Source organism: Xiphias gladius, chromosome 10 (assembly GCF_016859285.1).
Source record: "Xiphias gladius isolate SHS-SW01 ecotype Sanya breed wild chromosome 10, ASM1685928v1, whole genome shotgun sequence".
Lineage (NCBI taxonomy): Eukaryota > Metazoa > Chordata > Actinopteri > Istiophoriformes > Xiphiidae > Xiphias > Xiphias gladius.
This window is the reverse complement of record NC_053409.1, coordinates 12,474,223-12,502,211: the sequence shown is the minus strand read 5'-3', so window position 1 is coordinate 12,502,211 and position 27,989 is coordinate 12,474,223. Positions and strand designations below refer to the sequence as shown.

Genomic DNA, 27,989 nt, shown 5'->3' with positions numbered 1-27,989 from the left:
TACTATTGTTATACAGATGGCCCTATCATTAGCAGTTAATTGAATACCTCATCTTTGGGGTCATCAGTAAGCATGTAAGACATGATTTTATGGCACATTGTGAATAATACCCTGGATAATAATATGGTAATCATCTTCCCCCAACTATTCTTACAAAGGAGCACATTACTGTACCGTCATCAAACTGTCTGAGTCCCATTCTTCTGAGTAGATAACATCAGGCTCAACAACCTGCAACACTTTATTGTCAGCACAGTGCTGTCAAGCCTGGCAGTTTACGCTATACACACTGTAGTTTTCTCTTGTCTGCTAGCCCTTAACGTCAAAGTGAATTATTTGAATGATTAAGGTTCCTGAATGTCACATTGTAGCATCCTACAAGGAAGTGTGGAAGGGCAATACTCTGAGAGCACTGCCATGTGTCGTTCAAATCAATAGCATAATACAAATTTGCAAAGCTGTGAATTCATGCACTTATGCAAAGCCATATTTATATTTTGATGTAAGCATGTAGTAGTGCATGAAAAATTGTTGTATGTCAAAAACAACCAATTTATTTGCCTTAATATTGCCTTGTAAAAAGCTACTTAAAGGATACACTTACACTATGCACTTAATCAAAAGTTTACATTGCTTATATGGCTCCTGTCCTTAAAGGAATGTATGCTAATAGCTGACTATATATATCATGGACTACTTTAAAAGTCATAAAGCATCCATTTAGTATCTAAAATAAATCACCACATGGATCCCAAGAAAGCATTTTGTACAACCTGCACTGCTTGTGTGACCTATTAGGAGCTACTGATATGTGACGTGGCTATCACTCAGTCTTGTTTATGTGCATCTGTGTCGTCAGAGCACGTCTCCACGGTCTGCACTGGCAGGATGAGGCCGAGGATCCAGCGGGTACCAAAAACGTCCTTTAGGTTGGTTCTCCAGGGGCTGCGGTTCTCCACGAGCTGCCCTCTCTGCATCTGACACCAGGTCTGTCCGCGTGCCACCAGCAGGACCTGCTGGCAGCAGAAGCCTGCACAGACCAGGCCGATGCCCAGCCACACATAAAGCATCAGCACCACGAACAGCTGCAGGCCGGAGATTGTTCCTGTGCGGAGAAAATCGAGAAGGAAAACGGTCATTCCTCAGCAAGTCACGTGTCTTAAATGATCAGCTGTAACTGGAAATATACAGCAACTTACCCATGAAGAAGTAGCCAGTGGAGAGGGGGAGAAGAGTGAGGAAGGTCAGCGGGTTCTCGAAGGAGATGGAGTACTCCACTGTTAGAAAGGCCACACCAAGAACCAAAGAGTACAGACATGTGCACGACGTGTAGATGCAGAACATGATGAAGTAGCGCATGTTTTTGTTGCCGATGCAGTTCCCAGTGAAAAAGCAGTGGTGATCCCTCTTGAGAATAACTTTCTTACACAGTTTGCAGAAGTGACGACCGTTCAGGAGGTAGTGAGCATCCACTTTGTCCGAGCAGTGTGGCGAACACACCGGGATCACAGTCTGGTTGGCACTTTCAGCAGGATATCTGATTGTCATTATGTAATTCCCCAGCGCGTTGAACATCAAGAAAAGGAAAACAACTGTGTGAAGAGTTGTGGACCCCCTCAGTGATGTATCTGGGTTTGGGAATATTGTCGGAATGAAGAAGCAGAAGTGCAAAATGAAGGTGACTGCTGTAGCTGTGAAGAAGTACGCAGGTGCTACAGCGTTGAGAAGTCTCAGTTTCAACATCCTGGTGAACATATCTGGGTGAGTGAAGAAGACACAGTAAGCATGATGTTCTCGTTGACTATTTGACAGTAACTTTGACAACTGCCAGAGGCCAGTATATCTTTCCATTTCTTTTCTACATTTTGGCTCTTACAGATTACTTTAACAGTTCAGATAGAAAGAAAGAAGATTAGAGAGAGTAACTTCTAATCTTATGAACCGCTTCAGGACTATTATAAAGCATCTGACTGAAAGTAGTACACCTCCTATTAGCCATGGCAGGTTATAAATATTGTGTGATCTGACTCTTCCTCTAACACAGAGAATGTAAGTCTGCACCGAGAGAAACTCATTTCTGAGCAAATGTGGGTCTAGGGATTCTCAGGGGCCACTGCACCGAGAATACCAAGAATATCTCAGCCTTTTCACAAGTCATCTCCTAACCCACAGCGCTGACGGACAGCGCGGATCGAACCTCTACCGGGCTCCGCACGCCCTGAGATGGGGGGCTTCCGCATGAAAACCCGGGGGGAAGCTCCACTGCAGGCCAATCCATGCCCTAGATGACAGAGCTTTCTACGATCACGGGCCGCTTCCCCTCCGCTTCTGTTCCCCTTCACCGAAGGCGCCCATCATTTTCATTTCCATGACGACGCAATTCAAACAATCGCCTCATACAAGCGCCCCCGCGGTGCCCGGGCTGCCTACCTACCTGCGGGCGTCAGCGGGCGGAGGAGCTGTCCTTTCAGCACCACGGAGCCTCGGGACGTTCATTCAGACGCGGAGAACAAGGTGTTGTTGAGCCACACTGACGTCTTTTTTTTTTTTTCTCATTAAAAGGGGTGTCTGCTCCTTTATCTACCGCCGCCTGTTGGTCTGGATGCGACTGCTTTCCTCCAGTTTTTTCTTTTCGAGTTTACCTACATTTTAGATATGTGAACATCTCACCTTTTCAGGCAGACCACCTCCATATAGACTAATAATAGTAACAGAACCAAACCGACGTAGGATAAGTATTATTATATATATTGTATGACTTTTGTTTTAATAGAATTGATATTTGTTTGTCACAACATCTGGCTTAAGCAATTTCTTTTTTTTTAAATACGCTTTCACCTCTATCCACTCCTTGAATGTGGGGAGCTCTTCTCCTTCTTCTATTGATTAAAAACGCCATTTAATTTAAAGTATGCATTAATCCCATTTTATAAACTCATAATATGTTTTGTCTGTAAAATCTCAATTTGACTTTGTAAAGTAACTGCAGATGCCAAATAAATGTAGTGGAGAAAAAAGTAAAACATCTGTCTCCGAGCTTCAGTGGAATAAAAGCATCAGGTGGTGTGAAATGGAAACACCCATTGGAAGTACAAGAACCTCATTTGTAAGTACTTGAGTAAATGTAATAAAAAGACAAATAAAAAAGGGAAAATAATAGCAGATTTGTTAAGTCTGTCTGGGCTAAATAAAATGCTTTAGAAGTTTGCAAGAAACGCAATATTCCTGTAGGTGGCAATGCATCCCCAGTCATTGTCCCTCTCATGTGAGATACTCTGAGTGCTCTCATATTAGTGATATGGATTTATTATCTTTTGCTGTTATATTCCTCCGCAGGCGGACCAGATTCACACTTTGCCTCCCGTGTGTTTAAAAATATCTTCTCTTTAAAAATATACAGTACAAATAAGTAAGCAACTTTAACCTGGATAGCTGATCACAGCTCTAATAGCTGTCTGACCTAATGAATTCGCATACCCCTAAAATCCGAGACGGCGTCAACACTCGCTAGGTAACATTAGTTGACGCTCCCTTAGCAGCCTTCCGGGCAGGTGTTTAATTGTCAGACGGTCCCTGAGTGGGTGGGAGTTTCTCTTGTTTCTTGGTGTTGGAGGAAGAAAAAAAAAAAAAGAGAGAGAGAGAAACAGCATCCTCTCCATCATCAGCAGACGCCAGCGACCAGGAAGCTCTCTAAGGTGAGCGACGTGAATTTTAGAGCTCAAGTATCCGTTCATTGATTTAGACGCGGACCGGGGCGGTTTATTGGCGCTATTCATGGCGCAACCGTTTTCATCAAGTTACGAAGCTGGAGGAAGGTGGGTGCGCAGACTGTTGTGAGTGCGGCATTGATGGGGCGGGGGGGCAAAGAGTGGCCAAAAATTGCCTGATTGGAGAGAAAACCACCTTTTCTTTCCATTATAAAAGTCCGATTCTCCGATTTTTGTCACGTCTCTGCTTTCCAAAGCTGCCTGCATCACGGCTCAGTGCTGTTATTGGTTGGCGAGGATGAGGGGGATGTTTTCTGGCAACGTGTCAGACCTTTACACCCAACACGGGTACAGCCCTTCTCCCCACAACAACACCTATTGTTCCTCGTGGAGTCGGATGGGCGGTAAGCTTTCAGTGAACGCCGAAAACTGCAATCCGGGGCTCCCATTAGTCAGATAAGGAATCTTTGAGGCTTCCATTCACGCTGCGACCATGCTGCCTTCACTCGGCTGTAGTCTGCTTTTGTTCCGTCTGTTGGATTTACTGTGTGTAGACACAAAGCCTTTCTTGGTCAAGTGAGCAAGTAGTGTGACCTGTTGAATCCATGTTAATTCCACTGTAGGTTTTATCAGAGAAATAATGCTGTGCAAGGCAGGCGTTTTAGGCTGTTTCAGAAGATACCTCTGGGGGGAAACTGAGCTCATAGCTGTTTACTCACTAGATGAATTTGCACTTTTTGACAGTAGGGTCAATGCTAAATTATCTCGCAGCTCCTGCCACTTGCACCTGACTACGATAAAGCGAAGCGGCCTTTAAAATGCCAGAGTTATAGTGGACTTTTTGACATTTTCAAAGGGTTGCTCGTGCATTGCATTGGCACGGCTGCAAGCCGAAGAATGAATGCCACGCCTCAAAGTTAGTTTGAAAAAGGGACTTTCATTTGGAGAAAGGTCTTGTTATTTGTTGTGGAAAGCGATATTTAGGTGTTTAAATGAATTTTAATGAGGTGGTAGACAGTTGGTAGACTGAGGTCCATACACACACAGCTCATCTCATCTGAGGTTAAATGACAGTGAAGGTGGCAATTAGTGTTGTTCATCTATTAGAGAGGAGCTCCCTCCTGTTTCCAGGCTCCCATTTATGAATCTTCCGTAAAGAGAGATATTAGGCTTTTGAAGACATCTAAGGATATTAACGAACATCTTGACAACTGGTGACCAATGGAATCAATTGGAAATGAATCCAAGATGACCGAAATGCTTTAAATTAAGGAGCAAATGACGACCTTTTACCCAAACCTTTCAATCAAACAGGTGCACCTTTTAATCAGCTCTCACACAGTATTAAATGGATGTATTTTATCAGGAAGCTATTTAAAGTGTAATTGACTCCTCTCCTCCATTTGTGATTTGACACCTTTTTTTATTGGATTGTTCAGTCTGTGACTCAGGTTTACTATTTTTTCATGTTTCAATGTCCAGCAAAGGTCTTATCAAAGGATTTTCAGCGGGCTATCACTTTAAATTTTAATCCGCCCCATCTCCCGGAAGAGTGCACAGCAAGTCTCCCAAGCAAAGGGAGCGAATGAATGCTGGTCATCTTCGAGTATCACACATGCATTAATATTTCAGGAGACTCTAAGCTGAGATTGAAAAAAAAAAGGAGCTTGAAGTAGTGAGATGGACGTGGTCTGCTTGTACAACATCTAGCAGCTGCTGAACAATAGTGAGTTGTACTTTTCAGAAAATCCCTAAGCAAACACAAGCCTCTGTCCATGGATCTATTGTATGTGGTTTCCTTTTCTTTTTTCTTTTTTTCTTTTGCAGCAAGTAGACAGCTCCAACTGAACAGCATGATCAAACAGTAAAAGCAGGGAAGCAGGAGTACAAAGATCCTTTGTAGTTTAATGAGTTATCACTCCTGATGGTGCAAAGCATGGAATAATTAACATAACATAACAATCTGCTCTGCTTCACCTGGAAAGAGTGAAAGAGGCAGAGCAAACAGCTGAAGAACGTCCACTATGCCAAGGTTTAAGCTCCAGGAAAATCGAACACAAAACCAGTAGGAGCTTTGAGCTTGACTCCATTCTTGACCGCATTTGGAAAAGATTTTAAATTTCAATCTGAAATCTTTTTTTATTTATTTTTTTATTTAATTTTTGTCACATAGTAGGTGACAAAAAAGAGAGAGTTCTGGGTGGTGAGACTCAAACAAAGTATTCTTTCTTCTCTTTATGTACTAATTTTAGTGATCTTTGACATTGGTCTTTATTTTTTTTTTTACAGTTATGAGTTAGCAATATATATAATATATATGTACAATATAGGGGTGGGTGAAATGGACAAAATTTTCTATCATGATAAATGTAATTTTATATAAGCAGTATCAATCCTTATACCAGTATGTTTCATTTTCTGTAAATTCAAGCAAGAAGCCATTAGTAGAGACAGTATCCAAACAGGAATGTTTTTATGTTTAGTCCTGAGTAATCAAGGTCGTTTATCACATTGATTTAAAAAAAACTTAAAAAAACTTAAATTAAATTAAATTATTGCCATAAGCATAGCTTATTAGTGAAATGTGGGGTGCAGGTATATGTGTGCGTGTGTGTGTGCAATACATCAAAGACTGTAACGTACTGTATATGAGATGTATTTCTGTGACTCATCTCCCCGGCCACACATCCTAGGCTGCTGGGTTTGAATAAAAATGTCAGAAAACACTTTGGTGAAAGTCTCTTGAGAGAAGATGGAACACAAGCAGGATATCAGAACTAAACAGTGGCTGGTGACCGTGGTTAACTGTGAAGCCTCCATTTCTATTCCATCTGCCACCTAACCACAGCAGTTATGTACCATAAACTTGCCTTTGTTTTTTTTTTGTTTTTTTTTTTTCTTTGGTGGAGAGCGGGCTCCCTGCTATTTGAGATTCCTGCTGTGAGCTTTCCTGCTATTCCACAGGGGTCCGTCGCAGTGATACAGATGCATGCAGCATTCTCACTGATGTATTGTACACAGATTCTCACCAGCAAAGTGCATGCCGCCGTTAGCTTACCATAGCACCAGGAAGCAGCATTTGATATTCACAGACGTACCCTCGCTTGTCACATATTTTATACTCACTGTGCCTTTTGTATATGCGCTGTGGGCTAGAAACCCTATCTGATATAAATGCAGGACCTCTTTTTCGTAGCAATAGAGATCCTGTAGGTACTGTACATCAGATTTTGTGATATGATCAGGTTTTATTGTCTTGTTGGCTGTGATTACAGATGCTCATTTATTTTTAAATGACCATGGTTTCGCTTTTCCCCCCATTAACTACGAATTACATTTTTGTGACTTGCATTATTCTTCACGTAAGAGCTGAAACATGTAGTCAATTAATCGATTAAACTAATGACAGGAAATTAATCAGCAATTTTTTTGATAATTGATCAATTATCTGTTATTTTTTAGCAAAAATACAAAAAAAAAGAAACCTCAGTGATTGCAGATTTTTATTTTTTAGTCTTTTATGATAGTAGACTAAATATCTCTGGATTTTGGATGTTGGTCAGAATATTCAAGCTATTGAAACATTTTCTGAAAAACAATATGCAAAACAGATGATGAGAAAAGTCTAAAATATATTTGGACATTTCCTACAATATAAAGGCTGCTGCTCAGCAATCACTTCTCAAATCTCAGATTTTTTTAGCTTTCCTGTTCACATTACCAACTGTCCCTGTTTGCAATTACAGTGTAAATTTGACAACTACTAAATAAATCTTAAGCACAGTAATAGCCTTTAAATTTAAAGTCAGAAAGAAAAGAAAAGTCGTGATATGCTTTGGAATATGGTTGGCAGTAGTGTGGCACTAAGAAGGAGCGAAACCAACACACATCGTCAACACACCAAGAAATGCAGGTGCAAGGCAACTGGAAAACAGTATTGATAAAAAGAGTAAAGGCTGCAATTTGATTCCACCAAATATTTATTAATAAACTGATCAGACAATCTGACTGGGATCGAGGTATAGTGCAATATATACACCGTTCTTTGGTTAAAATAACAAAACCCCTGGTATCGTCCTTTAATTTGTTGTTGAATGTCCCTGCAATGTTGAATGGCTTAGATACAGATAGCTAGATAGGTAAAGTGAGAGCTGATAGTTGTATCCATAAGGCGTTTTAGATTAAATGCATGATTGATGTTGTTTCAGTATGCTGAGACATGTATGTTGAGTGACTGTATTTTACTTACTGAATATTTACTGAATATGGTTTTGATGCTTACAGAGAGTAGAAACTTCTCTGAAAGGATCTGTTCTGATGAGCAATGTTTTTACTTTTTTGTAGATGTGGGGGTGAAGATAGTTTTTGCCTATGAGACTCAGGTTTTCTTACAGGCCAATTTTTAGGATCAGCTCCAGCAGATTTTGCAGTGTTAGAAGCTGTGGATGGAATTTTCCAGAAGCTACGCGGGATGATGAGAAAACGCAGATAGGACAGGTTCTGTGGTTATTGAACCGGTTGTGTCATCCAGCATACATGTTAGACTCGAGCTGAAGCCAGATGGGTCCAAATGAGGAATGGGCCCTGTCCACAGCAGTAGCAGCAGCCGGGCAGGCGCACAGCGCTCCCCTGGGGGTCTACTGAGCATGTGCAGCCAGACAGCAAGCAGGTGTTAGGTTTGTTGAGCACGGCCCGTGCGTGCGGTCATCGCTCCAGTCATGTTATGGCTCATTCAGCCTTCGGAAAGAGGCTGGCTGGGGGGAATGATGCTGCATTTACTGTGCGCTCTGAGCAGACACACCTCAGTGATCTGTGTTTGTGTGTCATGTGATGGAGAGAGAGTGAGGTATGAAAGGAGTAAAGCCGCCTCCCTTCTTGTCCACTGAGCAGGTGGTGAGCAGATTGCGCTAAAAACCTCCGCCCCTTTCTCCCCCTCAGGCTGGGTCTGCCTTTCCACACCCCCCAACACCACCCCCCAACCAGAACCATCTCAGCAGAGGCCTGTAGCTCCTGTAGAGATGAGATTGAGATGCAGTCACACATGACATCTCCATTAAAATATCAAAAAATATGTAGACACTCTTGTCCACAAACTCAACTTTCCTGTTTCAATGTGACATTGCCCCACTACACAAAGAGAGATCTAAAAGAAATAGTTTTCCTAGATTGGTGTTACCACTACACCATCCAACACCTTTGGGATAAGTTAGTTGGTTATCGCCCAGCATCAGTGGAAAGCCTTCTCAGAAGAGTGGAGGCTTTTATGGCAGCATATTAATGTCCATGGTGAGAGTGAGATGTTCAGCAATCACATGCTCATGTAATGTTCTGTTGTCCAGACACTTCTCGCCATGAATGTAATGAATGAGAGCATTGATAAGCTGGAGAAGTCTCATTATAATCCTCGTGTGATTTTGCCAAGGCGCTGTCAACTGCTTTGATAAGACTTTATTAAACCATTATTCAGTTTTTTTGGTCCATCTGGATTATTGGAAGGCTTACCTGTGACCTGCAGGAAATGGACTCTTAGGTGTGTTGACGGAAAACTACGTGGGGTAAGCAAAATAATATAAATATCCAATAAAAAATTACTTCTATTCTGAAGTAACATAGTCTCAATTACAATGCTGCCATAAAGGTTTAATGTAAATTAGCTGCATTTGTCGGCCATAAAAGAGGTTTTCTATTCAGGGTTCTGATGTGGGAGTTTTTTTTGACAACATTAGATAACCAAAGAACTCAAAAGAGGCCAAAACTGCGGATGCATCCATCAGAGAAAACTGAACAATTATTTAATATATGTCAAGTGGGCAGTCTTGAAATGTGTGACAGCATACTAAAAACAGAAAAACTGCAACAAACAAAGAGAAGGAGCGGTTAAAAGTTGAAAATAACCAATAGAGATATAGACATGCACCTACAGTAAATAATGGGTTGGCAAATAATGCTAATTGCTATGCAGGATGTCCGACCCATCTGCAGCGACTGTGTAGTTTACACCAGAAGTTTGTAAGTTGCTTTAAAGGTGCTATATGTGAGATTTTGCTATCGCTACATATCCTACTTTAGCATTAACAGCTGTTTACTTACTGCCTAGAAAAAACATTGCGAGTTCAGCATCAAATCTTCATTCCTTTACTCACCAGTGGCTGTCTCCAGTGGTGGAAAGCAATTCCAATGTTAACTCTTGTTTTGCTTCTCTTTCTATCGCATCTTTTCTTTTACTGAAGTTAGTTTCAGTAGTTGGCCAACCAGCCAGCCCTGTCCCGTCTTGTAATATCATTTTGCGATATTGAGTCAATGCAGCGTCCAGTCTGCCCTCAGTCCAACATGAGGGGATGAAGAAGCGCTGGCCAGAGGGTGTATTCTAACCTCTTGTGTTGTAAATGCATCAATGGCTGAAGCTCTTGGCAAACGAGATTTATCACCACCTCCACCACCTGCTCCCAGCAAGATACAACATTCGGTGGCAGAGAAAACTCACTTATAGCACCTTTAAAGCTGCACTCAAGATTTAAATATGATAAATGGATCAAATGAGTGTGTGTAATATGAAAGGGGCTTCTCGTAGTGACAGACCCACAGACAACCATCACCCAACTCTGCACTTCCCCTCAGCTACATGGAGCATTTTTAGCATCCACTGCATACTACTTTCACTAGTACCAGCAGAACACAAACAGAGTTAAAGTCTAGCTAGTGAGCCTCTAGCAAACTAAAGTGACAGATATTTTTTCAGGAGTTGGCGAAGACCAAAAAGGAAAGTTAATATTAGACTTAATTTTTCAGGTGTCCAGAAACAAAAATGCTTTCTTTTTTTCTTCTTTTTTTTTTACACATTATGCCACATATGTAAAGAGTCAGTTGTGATTTCAACTTGTTCCGCTGCCCACAAATGGCCAAGAAACAATGAAGGGAACTTTGAAGCAGACATTCCTTTAACCAAGAATTGTTTGCATTATTTTGCAGTCAATTATATGATTGTTTTTACAGAATACCCTTAAAAACCAGAATTTCCATCGTTAGGGTTTCAGTTTTGGATTAACATGCAGATCACAGCTAAAAAAACGCTCATACATATTCTATTCTACGTGCTTGGGGTCTTTGAGGTAAAACCAATGACAGGGGAAATGTCAAACCTTTCCTTTCCATGTGGGTATCATTCTCTTATACAGAGAGAACAGTCTTTGCCAACACAAACACAACAGTGGCAGGGGACAATTGTGCAGCTCTGAAACCATTATCCTTTTATTTATGATGATCGAAAGTTGTCCTTGAGGGTGGTCTTTATCTCACAGTGACTTGCAGTTGATTAGGTGCAGAGGTTTGGAAGTCAGTGCAAGTTCAGATTTTACTTATGGTTCATTTCTCTGCCAAAAAAGGACCATCTCTCTCTCATTCCCTCAGGCAGGTAATGTTATTTATCTTGATTAAACTAAACGTTTGATGATGGGAAGGAAAGCGCTTCCGGGGCTATCCACCAAAGGCTTTATAGTGTTGATTAGGCTGTGGTGCAGCTGGGAATTAGGACCCAGCCCTTTTGAAACATGTTTAATTGTAAAGATGTTTCCTGTCAGTTTTTTTAAAAAAAATATTTTTTTTTTAATGATGAAATAGATTCAGCTTCGCATGTCAGCATGACAAAGGACTTGTGAAGTGGTCTGGTAAAGTGTTTTAAAGGATGGTAAAAATGAATGATGCGTGCTAACATTTTGTTGCACATCATCCCTCTCTCTCTACCCAATGTTTTTAACTGTGGATGGCTCTATGGATATTGGTCTTTGGGTCTATCAGTCCACCATTTTGGTCTAGACTGAAATATCTCAACAGCTATTGGATGTCATCAAATATGTGGGTGATCCCCTGACTTTTCCTGTAGTGCCACCAGAGGGTCTAAGGTTTTTACGTATCCTTTGAAATATCCCAATATCTACCAGAAGGTACAGGCACAAAATTTTGTGCAGATACTCATGTTCCCAGACGGTGAAGCCTGCTCACACCACCTTGAGGCTGACATTTGTGGTTTTGAAGATGTTGAAACATTATACCTAAATATCAGCATTTTTGCATTGTCATTGTGAGCATGTTTGCCATATAGCATTAGCATATAGCTCAAAGCACCGCCATGCGTAAGAACAGCCTTATAAAAAATCTCTAGCATGGCTATAGACTCTTAGCTTTGTTTCTTTCTCTTTCGATTTTAAGCTAAAATGTGTAGTTTGTGACACCACCAAAATAATGGCGCTTTGAAACAATCAATGGTACGCCTACAACAGAAGCTGATTTAATCAAAATACTATGAGAGATGTGATGATAGATACCAGGATTGAATCAGGGTTTATTGCAGGTTATCGATCTTCTGACTTACAATTTAATTGTTTTGTCTGAATCACCTCAGGGATGATATCCTCTCTCTCTCTCTCACATACACACACAGATACCTCAGCTTATTTTTTTCTGGTGCAATGAGCAGTTTAGCTGACCTGAGCCAGCTTTTAACACTTTACAGCTTGCCGTTTTTTTTTCTGCTTCTCTGACTCAAACTCAGGTATTTCTCATCACCGGCTCACGGCTCCTGCACTGACTTCAGCATCTGTGATCATAATAGTCAAATTGAGCACAGAGGACAGATTTCACTCATGCTGCCAGCGGGAGACACAAAACTGCTTCCCAAGCCAAACACCAGTTAGTAATCTGCCGCCCTGGCTTGGAAGCCAGATTCAGGGATGAGGAGGAGAGAAATGAGCACAGAGAAAGGATTAGAGACTTCAGGTTTTCAGTTGAATTAGCTACAGAAGAAATGGATAGCATGGGATGCATGTGAGCATGTTCCACTGTTTTATACATGAGGGATGAGACAATAAGAGAAAATCCATGGAGTCTCATGGTTAAACTGCTGAGTCATGCTGTGACGTTTGTCCAAATGTTGTGTGAAACCAAACCACAGTCAGCCTGTGTCCTTCAGCATCCTGCGCTGTTCTGGAGGTGGAGAGGAAAGGTTTCACTGTTGGCATCAGCAGCCGGCAGCGATCGAAGTGAATGACTCGTCTGATGCAAGAAGAAAAACAGCTCAATGAGCCGATAAAGGTCTGTTTAAGCTTCTGCATGTCAACGTTTGTCACTGTGTTTCCGGTTCAAAGCTATCTAGTCGTGTTTTTCTTTCATAATAGGGCATCATTTTGTTGGATTTAGCTCCTGTTGCACAGTTCGTACAGCTGCTCTTTGATTTGTTCGCTACCATAAGCTCATCTCAGGAATATGAAAATGGGCACTGAATAGTTTACTTTCTTACTGCAGCCATTTACTGTATATAGGCTTTAAGACATGATGACTGAATTAAGTTGAAAAAAACAGGCAGATACTACAAACAGTATCACAAGCAAGGCATTTTCTTTAAAGAAACTATTTAGTCTCTGGAAGCTTTGTTTTTTTTTTTTTTTTTTTTTTAAATTGATCACAACACTTCAAAATCTCCTGTAAATCAGTTTGTCAGTTTTTCCATCAGTTTGTCTGAAAATGTGTTTCCAAAAAGACATTTTTAGACACAAATCTTCACCTAATCAACTATTTAATGAGCGTAGGAGTCTCTGTTTTAGTTTTTCTTCAGAGAACTGTATGTCATTTCCTTGTACAGTAAGCCTATGTGGTTATTAATCCATTTTTGGCAGTAAATAATCCTTTTGTCCATACTGATGGCTCAATTCATTATCAGCAGAGAGAGAAGGCCTGATGTATGGTACACCAGCTTCTGTGGAAACAGCTCTGGAGACTGGGTTGTGTACGTTATGGCTTTGCTTTGTGATCCATCCTTAGGGAACATCCTTTCCAGTCTTGTCCACAGGGAGGCTTGGATGTTGTGTATCTGACAGTATCTGAATATTGACTGCAAGCTGTACAGTTTCACAACATGAAGAAAGAAAGCAACTACAGTGGTGCACAAAGAGCTGCTAAAAGATTACTGGGTTGTATTTTTATACTTCTGTTCTTCACCAGACCTCTCTGACAGTGAGATGTACAGCATCCAGCAGCACGGCCATGGATCAGCTCGCCTCCTGCAATAGGCATCCCGCTGTGGCTTCTGTTGTACAACAAGTACCGTTTGGTAAATGCTTCACAGAAAGGAGAAAGGGAGCTTCTCAGGAAGTGACATCATTGGCGCAGTGATAAATCACACCGGGGATTGGTTCAGTAATGTGTGCCAGTTTGTAAGGCCTTTAGCTTCCTCTCCCTTTTCTCACTCGTTTCATTCTCCTGTTACCTCACAGCTCTTGTGAGAGTTGGACAGCAGAGGACATGGATGCAGTTTTGGCTGCCGTTTACGGCTGCAGAGCAAGCACCGTGTTTACTACAGAGCACGCTGTTCTGTCACAGTCAGAGCATCGCTGAAAGTACCGTGGAATCTAATTTTTCTTCCATGAAATCTGGTGATTGATGTCTTTCACTCGGCCGAATTCGCCGTATTGATGCAAAGCTTTGTCATCACTCCACTGTTGCTGCTCCATTTTCTCTGACTGTTTATTCAGTGAGGAGTGTACACAAGCTGAGCAGCTGGGAGCCGGGACTGTATTGACTGAAGGCAGGTAGAGTATGTGCTCCTGGAGGACAGATGGTTTAGGCCGGCATTTTGTGGTCATGGCAGTGTGAGTGATTATATCCTGTTCATGCTCCAAGGACAGAGGGAAAATAGATAGAAAGTGGTCATAACTGCCAATCCTCGACAAGCTGTTCAAAGTTGCAGTTGAGTGCAGAGTTTAAGCTCTTACTCTTGTTCTGTTAAATTGAGTCTCTTCTGTCTCAAAACAGAAATATGTCTACGTTCTTAAATGGACTTCCTGTTACTACATATTAAGGCTTTTTAAAGAGTCTAAAATAAATACGTCCTTCAATCAGTTTGTTGCTTTCATGTGACATCTCCGCTTTCATTTGTCCGATAAAGAAACACAAACACAGATCAGTAGCTACTAATAGAGCGTAGTGGTCATTAGACTAATCCTTGTAAATGCTACTATAATTGCATTTAGAGTGAGTGACAGACACTTGTCTGATTTAAAAATGAGTGACAACAATGTTTAAAAGAAACACAGGCCATTAAGTCCCAATTTCAGTGGTTAGTGCCATCACCACACCCTTACTCACTGTCTCCATTAAAATGCACATGCATCGTAATTCTGATTCTATGTAAATACAGGCTTGTATGTAAAATGCAGGCGGATGGGATGCTAGCATTTATAACGATCTCAGAATTGTCACTTGTTGCCACTTTTTAGCAAAAGTTAAAGCAAAATCTTTAATCACAACAATCAAAGGATAATTAAAGAAATGGTATGTATTGATTATCAGTAATCCCAATTAAGCGGCACTACATATCAGTGTGTAAATCCCAAAGTGACTGCTGGGACCTGAGCTTCAATAGGTTTGTCTCAAAGTTTAAAAGAAGGCCAAGGAGACATCAGTACAACAGTTTATCATTCTAATGGTCTCTAATGGCTTTTATCCTCTGTTCTTCTTCAGGAATGGTCCAGTGCTGATGGCGCACTCTGAGCTGTTTGTGACGAGAGTGCCCCCTGTGGAGGGGAGTGCTGTGGAGCTCAGTGTTCTGGGCTTCTTGGAATCCTTCGGGGAAGAAAACAGCACAGCTGAGAGATGCTACCGCTCCCACTCCCGCAGCAGCGTCCTCCAGGGCCTGCCATTTGGAGGGGTTCCCACTGTCCTCGCCATCAATGTGGTCCTCTGGATGGTACAGACTCACACACTTCCACCCAATAATATACCCAGTTTCCACAATAACTCCGGAAAAGCCATGGCCAATTGACATATGACCGGAAATCTTCTTCTTAAAATGTCATATTGGCATTTCCCTATAGAGACCCACCCTTTATAATATTGATTAATCCACTGATTATTCTCTTGATTAATTGTTTGGTCTAAGGAATAGCAGGAAAACACACAAAAAATGTCCATTACGAGTTTCCAAAGCTCATTGTGGTGTAATAAAAATGGCTTGTTTTGACCAACTGACAATCTAAAACTGAGAGTTATTTAGTTTATTATCACAGAACACTAGAGAAACCTGAAAAAATTTTCAAATATGAGAAAGTGGAAACAGTCACTTTATGCAATTTTTACTTAAAATCACTTATCGATACAAAAAAATTACTCAACTAATTAATTTTCTATTCATCTACAAGTCAGTTAATCAACTATCCATTTCAGCTCTAGTTAGAACCATGTTTGCTGTCTTAACAGGAAGCTTGTTGTCCATCTTTTATACTCCAGATCAACTCCTCTTTGTATACCTCTGCAGCTTGCCAGGGCCTTGACTACAAGGTTTCTGAATATATCCAAACTGCCAACACCCTGTTGAGATATTCTGAAGAGCCCCTGGTACAAACAGACAACAAGAGAGGAGAGGTGGTACATAGTGTCCAATGGGCATCCTGTCTCCAGCACCTCACTCTGCTCTTGATGATAATGCAGTACAACAGCAGCATCGGGAGTGTTGGCAAAGTTGGACATCAAACCTGAATGTGTGACATGAATTCTGACATATTGTGTATTGGAAACTCGTCAGCACACACATGGAGTTGTTATCCTAACAGTAAACCCAGTCTTGATTTTAATCCATAGCCCAGGTCCTAACTAACCATAACGATTGCCTTCATAATAACCTGAACCTAATCTCTAAATCTAAATCAGGCAAGGTCAATGTCAAGTGTATACAGTATACAATATCAGACTTGGAGTATGTATTTCCATTGGCTTATGAAAGTGAGATATCAAAGCTAGAGATAAGACTCTGCATCTGAAGCAGGCAGTGTCTGTTCCTCCTACTCTTTATAATTATGATGATGCTTGAAGGCAAAATTAGTGATCCAAACGTAAAAATAAAAAATAAAAACAGTTTGCAAATCTCATATCTCTCCCAACTTAACGGACAGGTCTTTTAAAAGGGCATTCCACCAATTTTACACTTCAGATCAGTTTACTCAGAATGAGGATGACTGGTCAACCTCTGGAAAACAGTTGAATAATGTCTTCTCTGGCTCTGGAGGAGCTTTCTGAGAAAATAAATCCTGGAATTTTGTGTGGAATTAACTGCAGTGAATGTCACAAAATTGATCTTATCCGCCTTAATTCGTGGTGCTCTTTTGAAGGAAAATTCAAAAAAACGCAGCATTTCCCCTGAATAACCTCTTAAGAAATTAATGCCTGTCAAAACATTGTAACTGTGGAGCTTTCTTTTTAGTTTTCGTCTCCTCATCTGGGCTTTTGGTTCTTATAATGATGTATATGAATACACACAAATGCAAACACATTATTCTGTGCGTGTTGTGGATAATATTAATTTGCACAAAAGCTACATGTCTTAATTTTCCCTTCACATTGTTTAATACAGTGTATGCACTGTTTACAAACATAGTTGCATATTTCTCCTCCTGTCTCCAGATAATAATAGGCTTCCACTTTCACTTGCCAACTACCTCAGTTCCACTGTCAAGCCTTGTCAAGCTTGATCTCTGCATTGATATCACTCTCAATCTGCAACCTCCATGTTTTAATTGGCTCATTTTATCGCTGCCTGGTTGTCAAGACAACACAGAGGGCTGAGCACTGTCTCTTAATGACAAGCATGAGTCGAGGCACGCTTTCCCGCCCCAGGTTACGGGAGCACGCCTCTGCATCAATTCCATCATCACACAGAATAAATCATCTGTGGGACTTTAGGAGAGCATGCCCACGCATCAAGACGAAATAAAACAAAACAACAGGGTGGAGAGGGACACAGAGAAAACAGCAAGATTATGGAGAGGTTCTTATTTAAAGGAGTTTGCGCCCTGTCTGCTGTGAACACACGCTCATTTTCCATCGACCTGCCTGAGTCAAGGTTGCCCTGATCGTCCGTGCATGGATCACGAAAGAATTAATCATTCAACATGTATGGGAGATTTCTTCCTATTAACATGGCTGGCATCCCCACCAACGTGACCGAATGTCTTCTCAACTCAAATGCGTTAATTATTTAATGCCATAATTGAAAACAAACATCCATCAGCAGTTTTACTCCGTTTGCATTCGTCAGCTTTCATCCATCACGTTCCAGTTATGCTCTTAGATATTTAACCAGGGCTGTTCAGCATCAATCCACTATTGTATGTGATTGAATAGGGGTTTAACTTCATTGTGGTGTGTAAGTTGCTCTCCATTTGTGACAGAATGGAGGCTATTTTGATTTATTCTTGCTATTGACCAGACTCATTCATCATTAGTGCGCAGCATGTGTTTGCAAGTGCATGCTGACCTGTCTCTTGTAGTTTCCAAGACAACCACGTACTACTCTAAAGAAAGAAGATGGCTCATTACTGCTGCTTTGTTTTTTCAACCTGTCCTCTATTTGCAGGCTCTTTATGAGAATGCATACCATGGAAAGGGTGTGGATGATATTAGACCCAGAGCGGATGAGGACATAGAGTTTGTAAAACAGATTCCCTGGAGCTCTGCATTCATGTCCTTGTTTTGTGTTACAGTTCCTGTTGCTCATCTTCTCCTGTCTGAGGAAGGCTGCATGGGACTACGGCCGCCTGGCCCTGCTGATGGAGAATGACAGGTAAATCCCTCACTCGTTGTCTTACCCTCAAAAATCGGATACACTCGCTTGCCTGTGAGCCATGTCAACATTTAAGATGGAGTAAGAAGTCTCAGTGGAGCTGCTCCTGCGTCCTGATGCTGCAGCCTCCAGCTCCCTCTGCTGAGTATAAATGGTACTATGTAGAAAGCAATTTACTGCAGGTAGCTTCTGCGTTAATCATTTGTTGTTGTTGGAGTGATTGACACCCTCTATATGTTCACAGTGAAATTGAGACCCCTCAGTGTTAACACAAGCCAGACATGCACATGTACAGTATTCTGTATATAAACATACATACATGCATCTAGATGAAAAAATGTCATCACTCCTTTCAATTTGCACCTACTGTGTATTTTCATTATGGATGAATCTAGTTATTGTTTTTGTTTTGTATAAAATGTCAGAAAATTTTCTAAAAAAACATATTTATACTGCTGTTTTTTTTTATTTTAATTTTTATTTTTTTTTACCAACAGTCCAGAGAGAGAGAAGCTGGAACTAGCTAGTATTTGGCATTTTCACTTGATAAATAATTTAAAAGACAAGGCTATAACTCTAGTTTTATTGTATATTTTTTTCTTATTGTCAATAAATGAAGTGAAAAGACCAAAACCAACAATGCATTCTCTCAGCAGTTTATGACTTCCCAATCTTCTCTGTGGCAGTCAGCCCCAACTCCATTGGTTCCTATTGAAGATATAAATCCTTAAAAATGTCTCACAAATATAAATGTCTTTTTTCTCAAGGCTAAATAATTTGCTCAAACAGCTGGGCACTGTAGTTTATACCAAACATTACTCAAACACAAGTGAATAATGCATTTGTTAGGGACTATTTTCAGCTGTGGATTAACACACATTTGTTGCTTGTCAGTTTTTTTAAGCTACGAGGACATAAGAATAAACTTTAGCCACACAGACAGTACTTGTTAGTTTGATCAATTATTTTGGGTTTTGACAGTTTTAAACAATTTATCAACTAGTGTCAGTTTCTTGCTGATCGAATGGTATTTCAAATACCTTGAAGGTTATAAAATAAGGGCAGGTTCACCGACCGGTCTGCATGAGTCTACAGCGGTTTTCTTCTGCTTGACCCGAGTCCCCTCTCCGTCAGAGTGCGGGCTTGATTAGTTCTGCCTGACCGACAGGCAAGCAGCATCTGTGTGTTTTTGCCAAGCGGTCCTCTCTTGTACTGATTAAATTATGTTGCTTTATTTGGTGCGCTGTTGAACTGTCGGTGACACAGCCTACAGAGAAATATCCACAAATGCAATCATCACACTGGCTTTATTAGATTTGAGCATACTGTATGTGTTTTATGTCTTCATGCACACAGGGATTGATTTCACGCAGGTACTGTACAGGGACTTTCTGCGACAGTTACATTATGTCTTGGCTGTGATCTCCCTTACATCACCAAGTTTAACGTGGGATATACTGATAACGTCGTGTCAGGCCACAGTGAATGTGATGATGATTCTGCTATTTCTTTGTGTATATTGTCTGCCCACTTCAGTCTCACATCCTTGTTTTATGGAGAACCAAGTGAGAAAGAGAAGTCTCCCTCAGAGTCCAGCCCCTCTGACTCTGAGACCAAGGACATGGTGAGTTTTGAGTTTGAGAGTTTTTCATCAGTTCTGAAAAGCACCAGGGAACCCACTACTAGCATTCGCAGATGAATTAAAGGTACCCTATGGAGTTCACCATAAACAAAGACTGTTTTGTTCTGTTTTATTCAGCTTCTCTCAACAAAACACATTTTATGTGTCTAACAAAGATGTTGAATGTATTTTTTACCTCCATAAAAATATTTGCAAAGTCTTGTTTATGATTTGAAACCTGTATTGATTACATTCTGAGTTTACATTGGAGTGTGGTCCTTTTATGTGACCTTATGTTAAAGCTGCACTTATTAATATTTTTATTAAAAGTGTATCAAATAACTGTGTGTAATCGGAAAGGCGTCAACCATATTGACAAACCCACAGAGAATTATCACCCAACTCTGCAGTTCCCCTCAGCGTTATTGCGTGGGGGTCTTTTTCCGCGTCTTTTAGCTCATTGTTTTGGTCTTGTGGGTCTCAAGATCCACTCTGATCAGCGTAGTTTCCACCCACAGTAACAGCTGCTTCCAGCAAAAACAAGTTCTGATAAATCCGCTGTATGCTTTATGTATCTGTCCTGTACCAAACTGCAGAGACAAAGTCAGTGACTACCTGGTGAACAGGATTGCGCGTTTAGAAGCTAAAGAGCCAAATATTTTTTTAAAACTTGGTGGAAACAAGACCAGAACTAAAAGGAGAGTGAATTCTGGATTTAACCCCTTGTCTGCTGGGTGTGTGAAAAGGTATCCGTTGCTAACATGATCACTTTGTCAGTGTTGTGTGGCAATTAATGCAGCTTTCAGAATGAATATTTAAAAGTTTTTTATTTGAAACTGTTGGGTATAATTAACTAAAACTGGCTTACCAGCCAAGTAAAAACAATGCCAGCATTTGTGTCGGTACAAAATCCTCTCCATCTGTAGTTTTGTCCACTGAGGAAGAGCCTTACTAATGTTTAGACATTTTCACATTTTCCACTCAAATGCTCTGGCCTCCTTCCCCCCTGCCGCCCCTGTGACCAGCTCTGTCACCCTGCCACCCTCAGCTCCGGTGCACGCAGAAAGGAAGATGTTTCACTGTCTCTCCCTTTACTGCTGGCTACTGCAGATCAGCACAAATAATGATCATGTGCACAGCCAAAAAGGAGCCAGGAAGGGCAGTCTGCCGAGCACTGGCATTTTATCACAGAACCAGGTTTACAAGGAATGGTTCTGATTTAGTTTTACAGTGGGACCAAGCCAGAGAAGTTCATTTAACGGCTCTAAGATTATACAAAATAGAATCTGACATGTATCCCGCTCTTGGGCAGTGATGCTACGTTATGTCACCCCCATGCTAGTGTCATGCGCTATTATGCACATGCTGGTACAACACATAAAGACAATAAAGGTACCTGCTCATCCTAACACTGCTCTACAGCGCCACTGCTGGTTAGAAATGCCACCTTTTAATCACTGAAATAGTATAATTAGGGTAGAGAAGCATAGTATTTGAGGAGACGACTGGCTGACTCCAGTTGTCTTCACACTGCAAAACATGAAGGAGAGAGCATCATGGGAAACGCAAAACATGAAGGAGAGAGCATCATGGGAAACATAAAAACATGTCTCATTTTCGAGAATGCTATAATCAACAGTACCACTGAGGTTAGACAGTCTGGCAGTCTTCCCGATCATGGACTCATTTATTTACAGTAATTATAACAAGCTGTCACAGTTAATTTGTCAATGATATATTGTTGTCTAAAAATGCTGCATGCTGCACTTTTGCACTAATGTCCACTTGTCTAGGATGACTGCGTCAACTGTTATAAGAGGAAAGTTTGGATCATGACTCAGCCGGACTGTCTGTGACACCATGGCACCTGTTTGATAGACTGAGGTCACTCCCCGCATGTTTATAACGGTGTAAGACAAAGAATAAGACTGAAGTCATCGCCCTGTGCCTACACAAAGCCCAGGCTGCAGTAAACCGGTTACTGCTCCAGGCTAGACCTATTAAACCTCCATCTCCGTGTCACTCTGCAGACCTTATTACTATGCAAATAGTGGATGCATGCCAGATGTGGTGTGCACAGACTTGCATACACATGTCATTTATTATCTTTAATAACCAATCCATTGGATGTTTTATGGTTCTCCTCTCCTTCCAGGGCTTCTGCTCATGGCTCTCATCTCTTTACCATATGAAGTAAGTACACAAAGCAGTTGCCCTTGTAATTATTTTACCCTTCTCTCGTCTTAGCTTCCATCCTTTTATTGTCCCTCTGTCTTCAAAGCTGATGTCACTGTCAAATGTAAAGTCTCGTGTTATATCTCATTTAGCAGCAAAAACAAACAAGTCTGGGCTCATGTGACCACTGGTGCCATGGTTTCCCGTTGAATATTTGCACTTTGCTCGGGTCTGACTGCACACAACAGATTTAACCCCGTAAAAAAAGTGATTTCCATGGTGTCCATGGTTTCCATAGTATTATGGTGGAGTTTGCATGCTTCTCTTTTTAGCTCTCATGCCGGTGGCTCACCCTGGGATCCCTGGGAAACTGCAAACCCACCCTGCGAGTTCGCAATGTGTGGGCTGCCATGAGACCAGTATACACCACCTTTTTTTTTTTTTTTTGTGTTCTATTTTATGACACTGGGTTTTCCGAACCTCCAGGCTGGTAACCACAGATTCTGGCATCAAACAGTGGTGCCACGGTTTTGCTCATGATGAGGTATAAGCTGAAGGTCCAATTGTCCTGGTAATGGACAGGACTGCATGCATATGCTTTTTTAAGATTCGACCCCTCTGACATCTCCACAAGTGAAAATTTCATCACTGTCACATCAAGAACAATTTGCAGCGTCTTTGTTTCACTCGTGTTGCGTAGACAGTTTGGGATATCTGGTATTTAGGGATTCTGAAAGTTTCCCTTCTCTCTCTTTCTGCAGGGATGAGGAGATCCGGAGCAAATGTGGCATTGACTCTGTCACATACCTGTCCTTCCAGCGCCACATCATCCTGCTCATGACAGTAGTTTGCTTGCTGTCTTTGGCCGTAATCCTGCCGGTCAACTTTTCCGGGGACCTCCTGGGTATTTTTGCCCTCATATGATAATCGAGCTAGCCAAATGTTTGAAAAGCCAAGGGATATCCTTAACCTCAGGAGAGGCACATGGGGCACCTCGCAGGGAGAGAGGCCAGGCCACACAGAGACAATCACACACATTTACACAGCAAAGGAGTTACAGGTTAAATGTACAGAAACTTCAGCTTAAAAAAGTCTGTGGTAAAGCTCAGATTTAAATAAAAAATAAAAAAAAATAAAAAAAAGCCAAAGTGTCCTGCGAAAATTAAAGAAGGTAATTTTAACCTGACCTATAAAACAATATTGTGGAGTAAAACTACTTTTATGCAACACATAAACACATACATACGCAAGGGCTGCAATTCATCTTGTGGGAGCTACAAACTTACCAGTGGTAAGTCATCAAGCGCTTCCCCAAGTCAGATTGTAAGAATAGAAAGTGCTTCATTTCCTCCGACCATACACATGTAGGTGTCAGGGGTGGGATGGTGCACAAAACCAGCTGCTAAATAGCAGCAGAGATGCAATTTGGCAGTTGTGTGCTCATTTTGTAGGAATCTTGAGTAAGCCATTCCACAACAGGCAAAGGCAGGAGCCATTATGGGGTCTCCGAGGAGCAGGGCTGTCCGCAGAAACTTTTTTATTACTGCTGACTGTCATCTTATGGACCAGCCTGTCACCCTAGTCATTAAATCAAACCAACATCCGTTGACAGGCTGCCATGGAAACAGCAAACAAAGGGTTCCCGAATTAAAACAGAGGAGTTACGCATGAGTGTCATGTTTTGAATTTTGCGTGAACTTATTGAGATGACAGAGATTTCACTAGTTTGGGAGAAAAAAAAAGTTTATTCTGAATAGTGACATTGCTTCATTGTTGCCTCACCCCCCCAGACAAAAGCGGGGCAGTTTTTTTTTTAAAAGTCATTTAAAAAATTAAAATGTCACGCTCTGTCATATTTCATTATTTCTACAGGAGGCAGTCCTGAAAACTTTGGAAGAACAACACTGGCTAATGTTAGCGCAAAGTAAGTCTAACACATGCAGGGGATGGCATCATATCTCAGGAAATACCTCAGAGATGTGAAAAAACAATCAACTGTCTTTATGCGTTTAAATCGCAACAGTGTTTTTGTGGCTGACAGGGACAGATTTCTGTGGCTCCACAGCATCTTTGCTCTGGTTTACTTCATCATCACGTTGCTGTGCATGGTGCACCACTCGATACGGCTGGAGTACAGAGAAGATGAGAAGGTCTGTCACCATCCCATCATACTGTTAAACATCAAGGCCTGGTTATTTTTCCACTGCAAAAACACCCATCTTATTGACTCAATTTTTTGTGATCTTAAAGTTTTATTTTCTGAAAACATGCATTTCAACCTTTTTCCAGTACAATCAAAAAATTCCTGGAAGAAAACTGGCGTCAGTTGCTTGACAGAAGACCACGGCAGAGTGCTGCACCCGTGTCAAGAAAAATGACTTTGACTAAAACATTCTTGAAAATAATTAACTGTTAAAATAACTGGAAATAATCTCACTGTACTGACAGATGTGCTCTCTTGTTTTAAGAAAATGAGACTTCCAGGGCCCCAAAATGGATAACAAGACTAAGAGTCTACAGCCATGCCAGCAGCTCTGGAGGCTGTACTACCAAAATTGAATGGCAACCCAACCAATAGACATTGGTTCCTAAACCACTTGATAAGATGGAAGTGTTTTTTGGGGTTTCTTTTGTGGTTCTTTATAACATAACTCCTCATGGTGGTTTTATTATGTGTTGTAGGTAGCCAGGACACTGATGATTACCTCCATACCCAGAGAGATCTCTGACCCAGGACTCATCACCAAACATTTCCAGTACACATGTTTACTGCTCTGTTTCGTTAAGTTAAATCCAGTCCTTATGTTTCTCTCCTGTCATGAGGCCTTTTTTTGTTTGTTTGTGCATGTACATGTACTTGCAAAAAAAAACAATCTCAGTACATTGTTTATGATTAACCTCCTCTGCTCCATTCGCTAGCGAGGCCTACCCCAGCTGTACTGTCACTGACATCCGTTTCTGCTTTGATGTCCACAAGCTGATGAGGCTGGACTTGGAGAGGTACAGTAGCCGCTACAGATCGGAGCAGCACAGTTTGTGACCAGTGTGAGGCTCTTGTCTGAGGATGCTGCTTTTTTGCAGGCGCAAAGCAATGAAAGGCAGGCTGTATTTTGCCACAAAAGCCCAAAAAGACGGGAAGATCATGATCAAAACCCATCCGTGTGCTCAGATATTCTGCTGCGACATCTGCGGCTTCGAAAAGGTACATTTTATCAGCAGTACTGGGATTTGCACAGGGCTTTCTTTGTAGTTGCATCATAGTCGTGCTGCACAGAAAAGGTATTACCACTGGATGGCACTGTAATCCAAATATAGGTAAATGGCAGCAACAGTTTAATATCTTGCCACTGTATCTCTGGGGATCGCTTAGAGAAAAGAATGCAATGAGGAGTGTGTGCTCTAACTTTTCTGCGCAGGTGGATGCAGAGCAGTACTACAGTGAGCTAGAAGAAAAGTGGACAGACGAGTTTAACGCTGAGAAGAATCGCATCTTCATGAAGAAGCTGGGCATCGCCTTTGTGACTTTTCGTGATGAGAGGATGACTGCTGTGTGAGTAAACGACAACAAGACACTGAGGGCTTGTGTCTGTCAGGTCTTCTCATTGCATAAAACTCTGTCACAGCAGGGAGCAACCATAAAATTCATGGAGAGGCATGAAAGCGGGCATGAGACTGAGGGCTGGCGCAGATTTCTGCAGCACTTTTCGTACATCTTGTTTTGCTTTCCAGGATTGTGAAGGACTACAGTTGCGCGCACTGCCGTCGCAGACCTCAGCAGTCCAGCATCACCACTGTGGTGCAGTCTCACAAATGGGGGGTCAGCTACGCGCCTGCTCCCAGTGACATCATCTGGTCAGTGCCAACATTACTAGAAATCACAGTTTTCTTTTTCGGTGCTTCTTAAACCGCAGTGGTCCCAGTATTCTTCTTGAATTTTAACTAAGTCTCAGTCATATTTTCCACATTGACAAGATCCATGTGTTGCAGCTAATAATGGGAGATATTTATCCTTCTGTGCCCACTTATCCTGTGCATGGTCGCAGGGAGCTGTAACCTACCCCCATTCACATTCACACCTACGGTACAAGCAATTTATTAACCTAACTGGCATGTCTTTGGACTGTGGGAGTAAACTGGTGCACCCAGTGTCAATATAATCTGGAGGTATAATCTCCAATTTTACGTGTCTCATGCATCATTTAGACACATTTCCCCATAATTAAGCCTGAGATGTTTGGTATCTTTGGAGACCTCGGGATCATGACTGGACTTGAAACCGAAATTCTTTGAGCTTTAATAATGCTTGTCTCTGCAACCTCGGCTCGTAATGACGGACCTCAGAGAGTCTATCTATGCATTATGCATCTCAGCTTGGCCAGAGCATCTGCAATAGTATTACTGCTCCTGTTTCTTTTTCCTCGAGCACTGTGTTATTCCTAAAGAAAATACAAACAACCAAGGTGTATCAGTCTGTTGCTGTTACATGCTGTGAAGAAGATCACAGCATTTAGAGCTCATTCCCTATCTGTGATTGGATTAGCCACAATGCGTGTTTCTCATCTTGGAAAGCAGTTAGATTATGTAACAAATGAGTGAAGCATATGTATGACATGAACCAACGAGATGGTAGCGCTCACTGTTTGTGCTTCACGCCTAACTGGCTGCAGTGTGTTTGTACGTGACTGTGTTTTTACACTAACTAGACCACTGGAGCAGTCGCGGGCTGCGGGGTTGAGCGGGGACTGTTGTTCCTTCATTAAAACTGAGCGTTGAAGTGTGCTGTTCCCAACCAGCTCTCCAGTCCACTGAGGTGGAAACACACTCACCAAGTCACATAGAAGAAATGACTGAGCTGGCTATTTCCGGCTCATGTCAATACATGCATTACAGGCGTGTCGGGGGAGAGAAGTGTGTTAACCGTCCTGAGTGTCTCTGCTGGATGATTGTGAATTGAGGCTCATTATTTCTCCCGTCACCAGGGAAAACCTGTCAGTGTGTGGATCACGCTGGTGGCTCCGCTGCGTCCTCCTCAACATCCTACTCTTCCTGCTGCTGTTCTTCCTCACCACTCCCGCCATCATCGTCAACACCATGGACAAGTTCAACGTCACCAAGCCTGTGGAGAGTCTGCGGGTCAGACTTTGAGATTGATTTCAACTTTGGGACCTCAGTGCTTCATTTTGAACCTCTTTGGTTTCATTAATTAACCATTTTGTTTTCCAATACAGAGCCCTGTCATTACCCAGTTCTTCCCCACCCTCCTGCTGTGGGCGTTTTCGGTGCTCCTGCCCTTCATCGTCTACCACTCAGCCTTCTTTGAGTCCCACTGGACCAGGTACTCACCAGCCATCGACCACCGCTCTCCTCTCTCCTCTGAAATGGAAATGCCTCTCCTTTCCTTCTTTAAATGGACTCTTCATGTGTGCCTGTCTTCCTCTCAACTCTCAGAATTTTTTTTTTTTTTTTTCACCTCAATTATTTTTTTTCTCTTTCACCTTCTTGCTCTTTTTACTCTCTTCCCTCTCTCCCCCTCCTTGTCTCTGTCACTCTCCCTGCACTGTTATTCTGGGCAGGTTGTCATAGAGATCTCCATGTGAGGATAATGATATGCACAGTAGTCACCATGTGCAGAGGAGCGGCGCATGGTGACTAGTAGGAGGAGGAGCGGAACAACTGTGCATAAGGAGACAACCTCATGCAGCACCTATGAGCACCCTTTCTTTACATAACCACCCCCACAAACGTGTTGTGCAGGCGTGATGTGCGAAGCACTGAATGCAAATCAGCTGTTTACTGGAGTGAAAAGCGTAGTTTGTGCTAATGAACCCAACAGTCCTGTAAATGTAAAGTCAGTTGACTTTGCATTACATTATTTCACAGT

The 27,989-nt window shown here is 41.7% G+C and overlaps 2 protein-coding genes across 7 annotated transcripts in view; one reads left to right on the top strand and one right to left on the bottom strand.

Moving 5' to 3' along the window:
* Window positions 1-6: 6 nt before the first annotated feature.
* zdhhc22 (zinc finger DHHC-type palmitoyltransferase 22) lies at window positions 7-3,936 on the bottom strand. Of its 3 annotated transcripts, none has more exons than XM_040137720.1 (3): window positions 3,904-3,936; window positions 1,200-1,757; window positions 7-1,105 (listed from the first exon to the last, which is right to left on the bottom strand). In XM_040137720.1, the coding sequence occupies exons 1-3, from the start codon at window positions 3,914-3,916 to the stop codon at window positions 828-830; spliced, it is 849 nt and encodes a 282-aa protein (XP_039993654.1). In that variant the 5' UTR covers window positions 3,917-3,936; the 3' UTR covers window positions 7-827. The 3 variants fall into 3 exon arrangements, with proteins under 3 accessions (XP_039993654.1, XP_039993656.1, XP_039993655.1); XM_040137722.1 differs by lacking the exon at window positions 3,904-3,936 and adding an exon at window positions 2,431-2,536; XM_040137721.1 differs by lacking the exon at window positions 3,904-3,936 and adding an exon at window positions 2,435-2,536.
* Window positions 3,598-27,989, top strand: part of tmem63c (transmembrane protein 63C) — a 31,135-nt gene continuing 6,743 nt past the window's right edge. The window contains exons 1-15 of one of the 4 annotated variants that reach the window (XM_040137718.1): window positions 3,598-3,695; window positions 15,219-15,444; window positions 18,233-18,312; window positions 19,849-19,936; window positions 22,089-22,126; window positions 22,870-23,012; window positions 23,981-24,032; window positions 24,132-24,258; window positions 24,791-24,864; window positions 25,028-25,108; window positions 25,190-25,310; window positions 25,525-25,658; window positions 25,838-25,960; window positions 27,088-27,241; window positions 27,337-27,443. In XM_040137718.1, the coding sequence (XP_039993652.1) occupies window positions 15,235-15,444; window positions 18,233-18,312; window positions 19,849-19,936; window positions 22,089-22,126; window positions 22,870-23,012; window positions 23,981-24,032; window positions 24,132-24,258; window positions 24,791-24,864; window positions 25,028-25,108; window positions 25,190-25,310; window positions 25,525-25,658; window positions 25,838-25,960; window positions 27,088-27,241; window positions 27,337-27,443 (1,532 nt within the window). In that variant the 5' untranslated portion in view covers window positions 3,598-3,695; window positions 15,219-15,234. The other 3 variants (XM_040137717.1, XM_040137716.1, XM_040137719.1) reach the window with 3 other exon arrangements.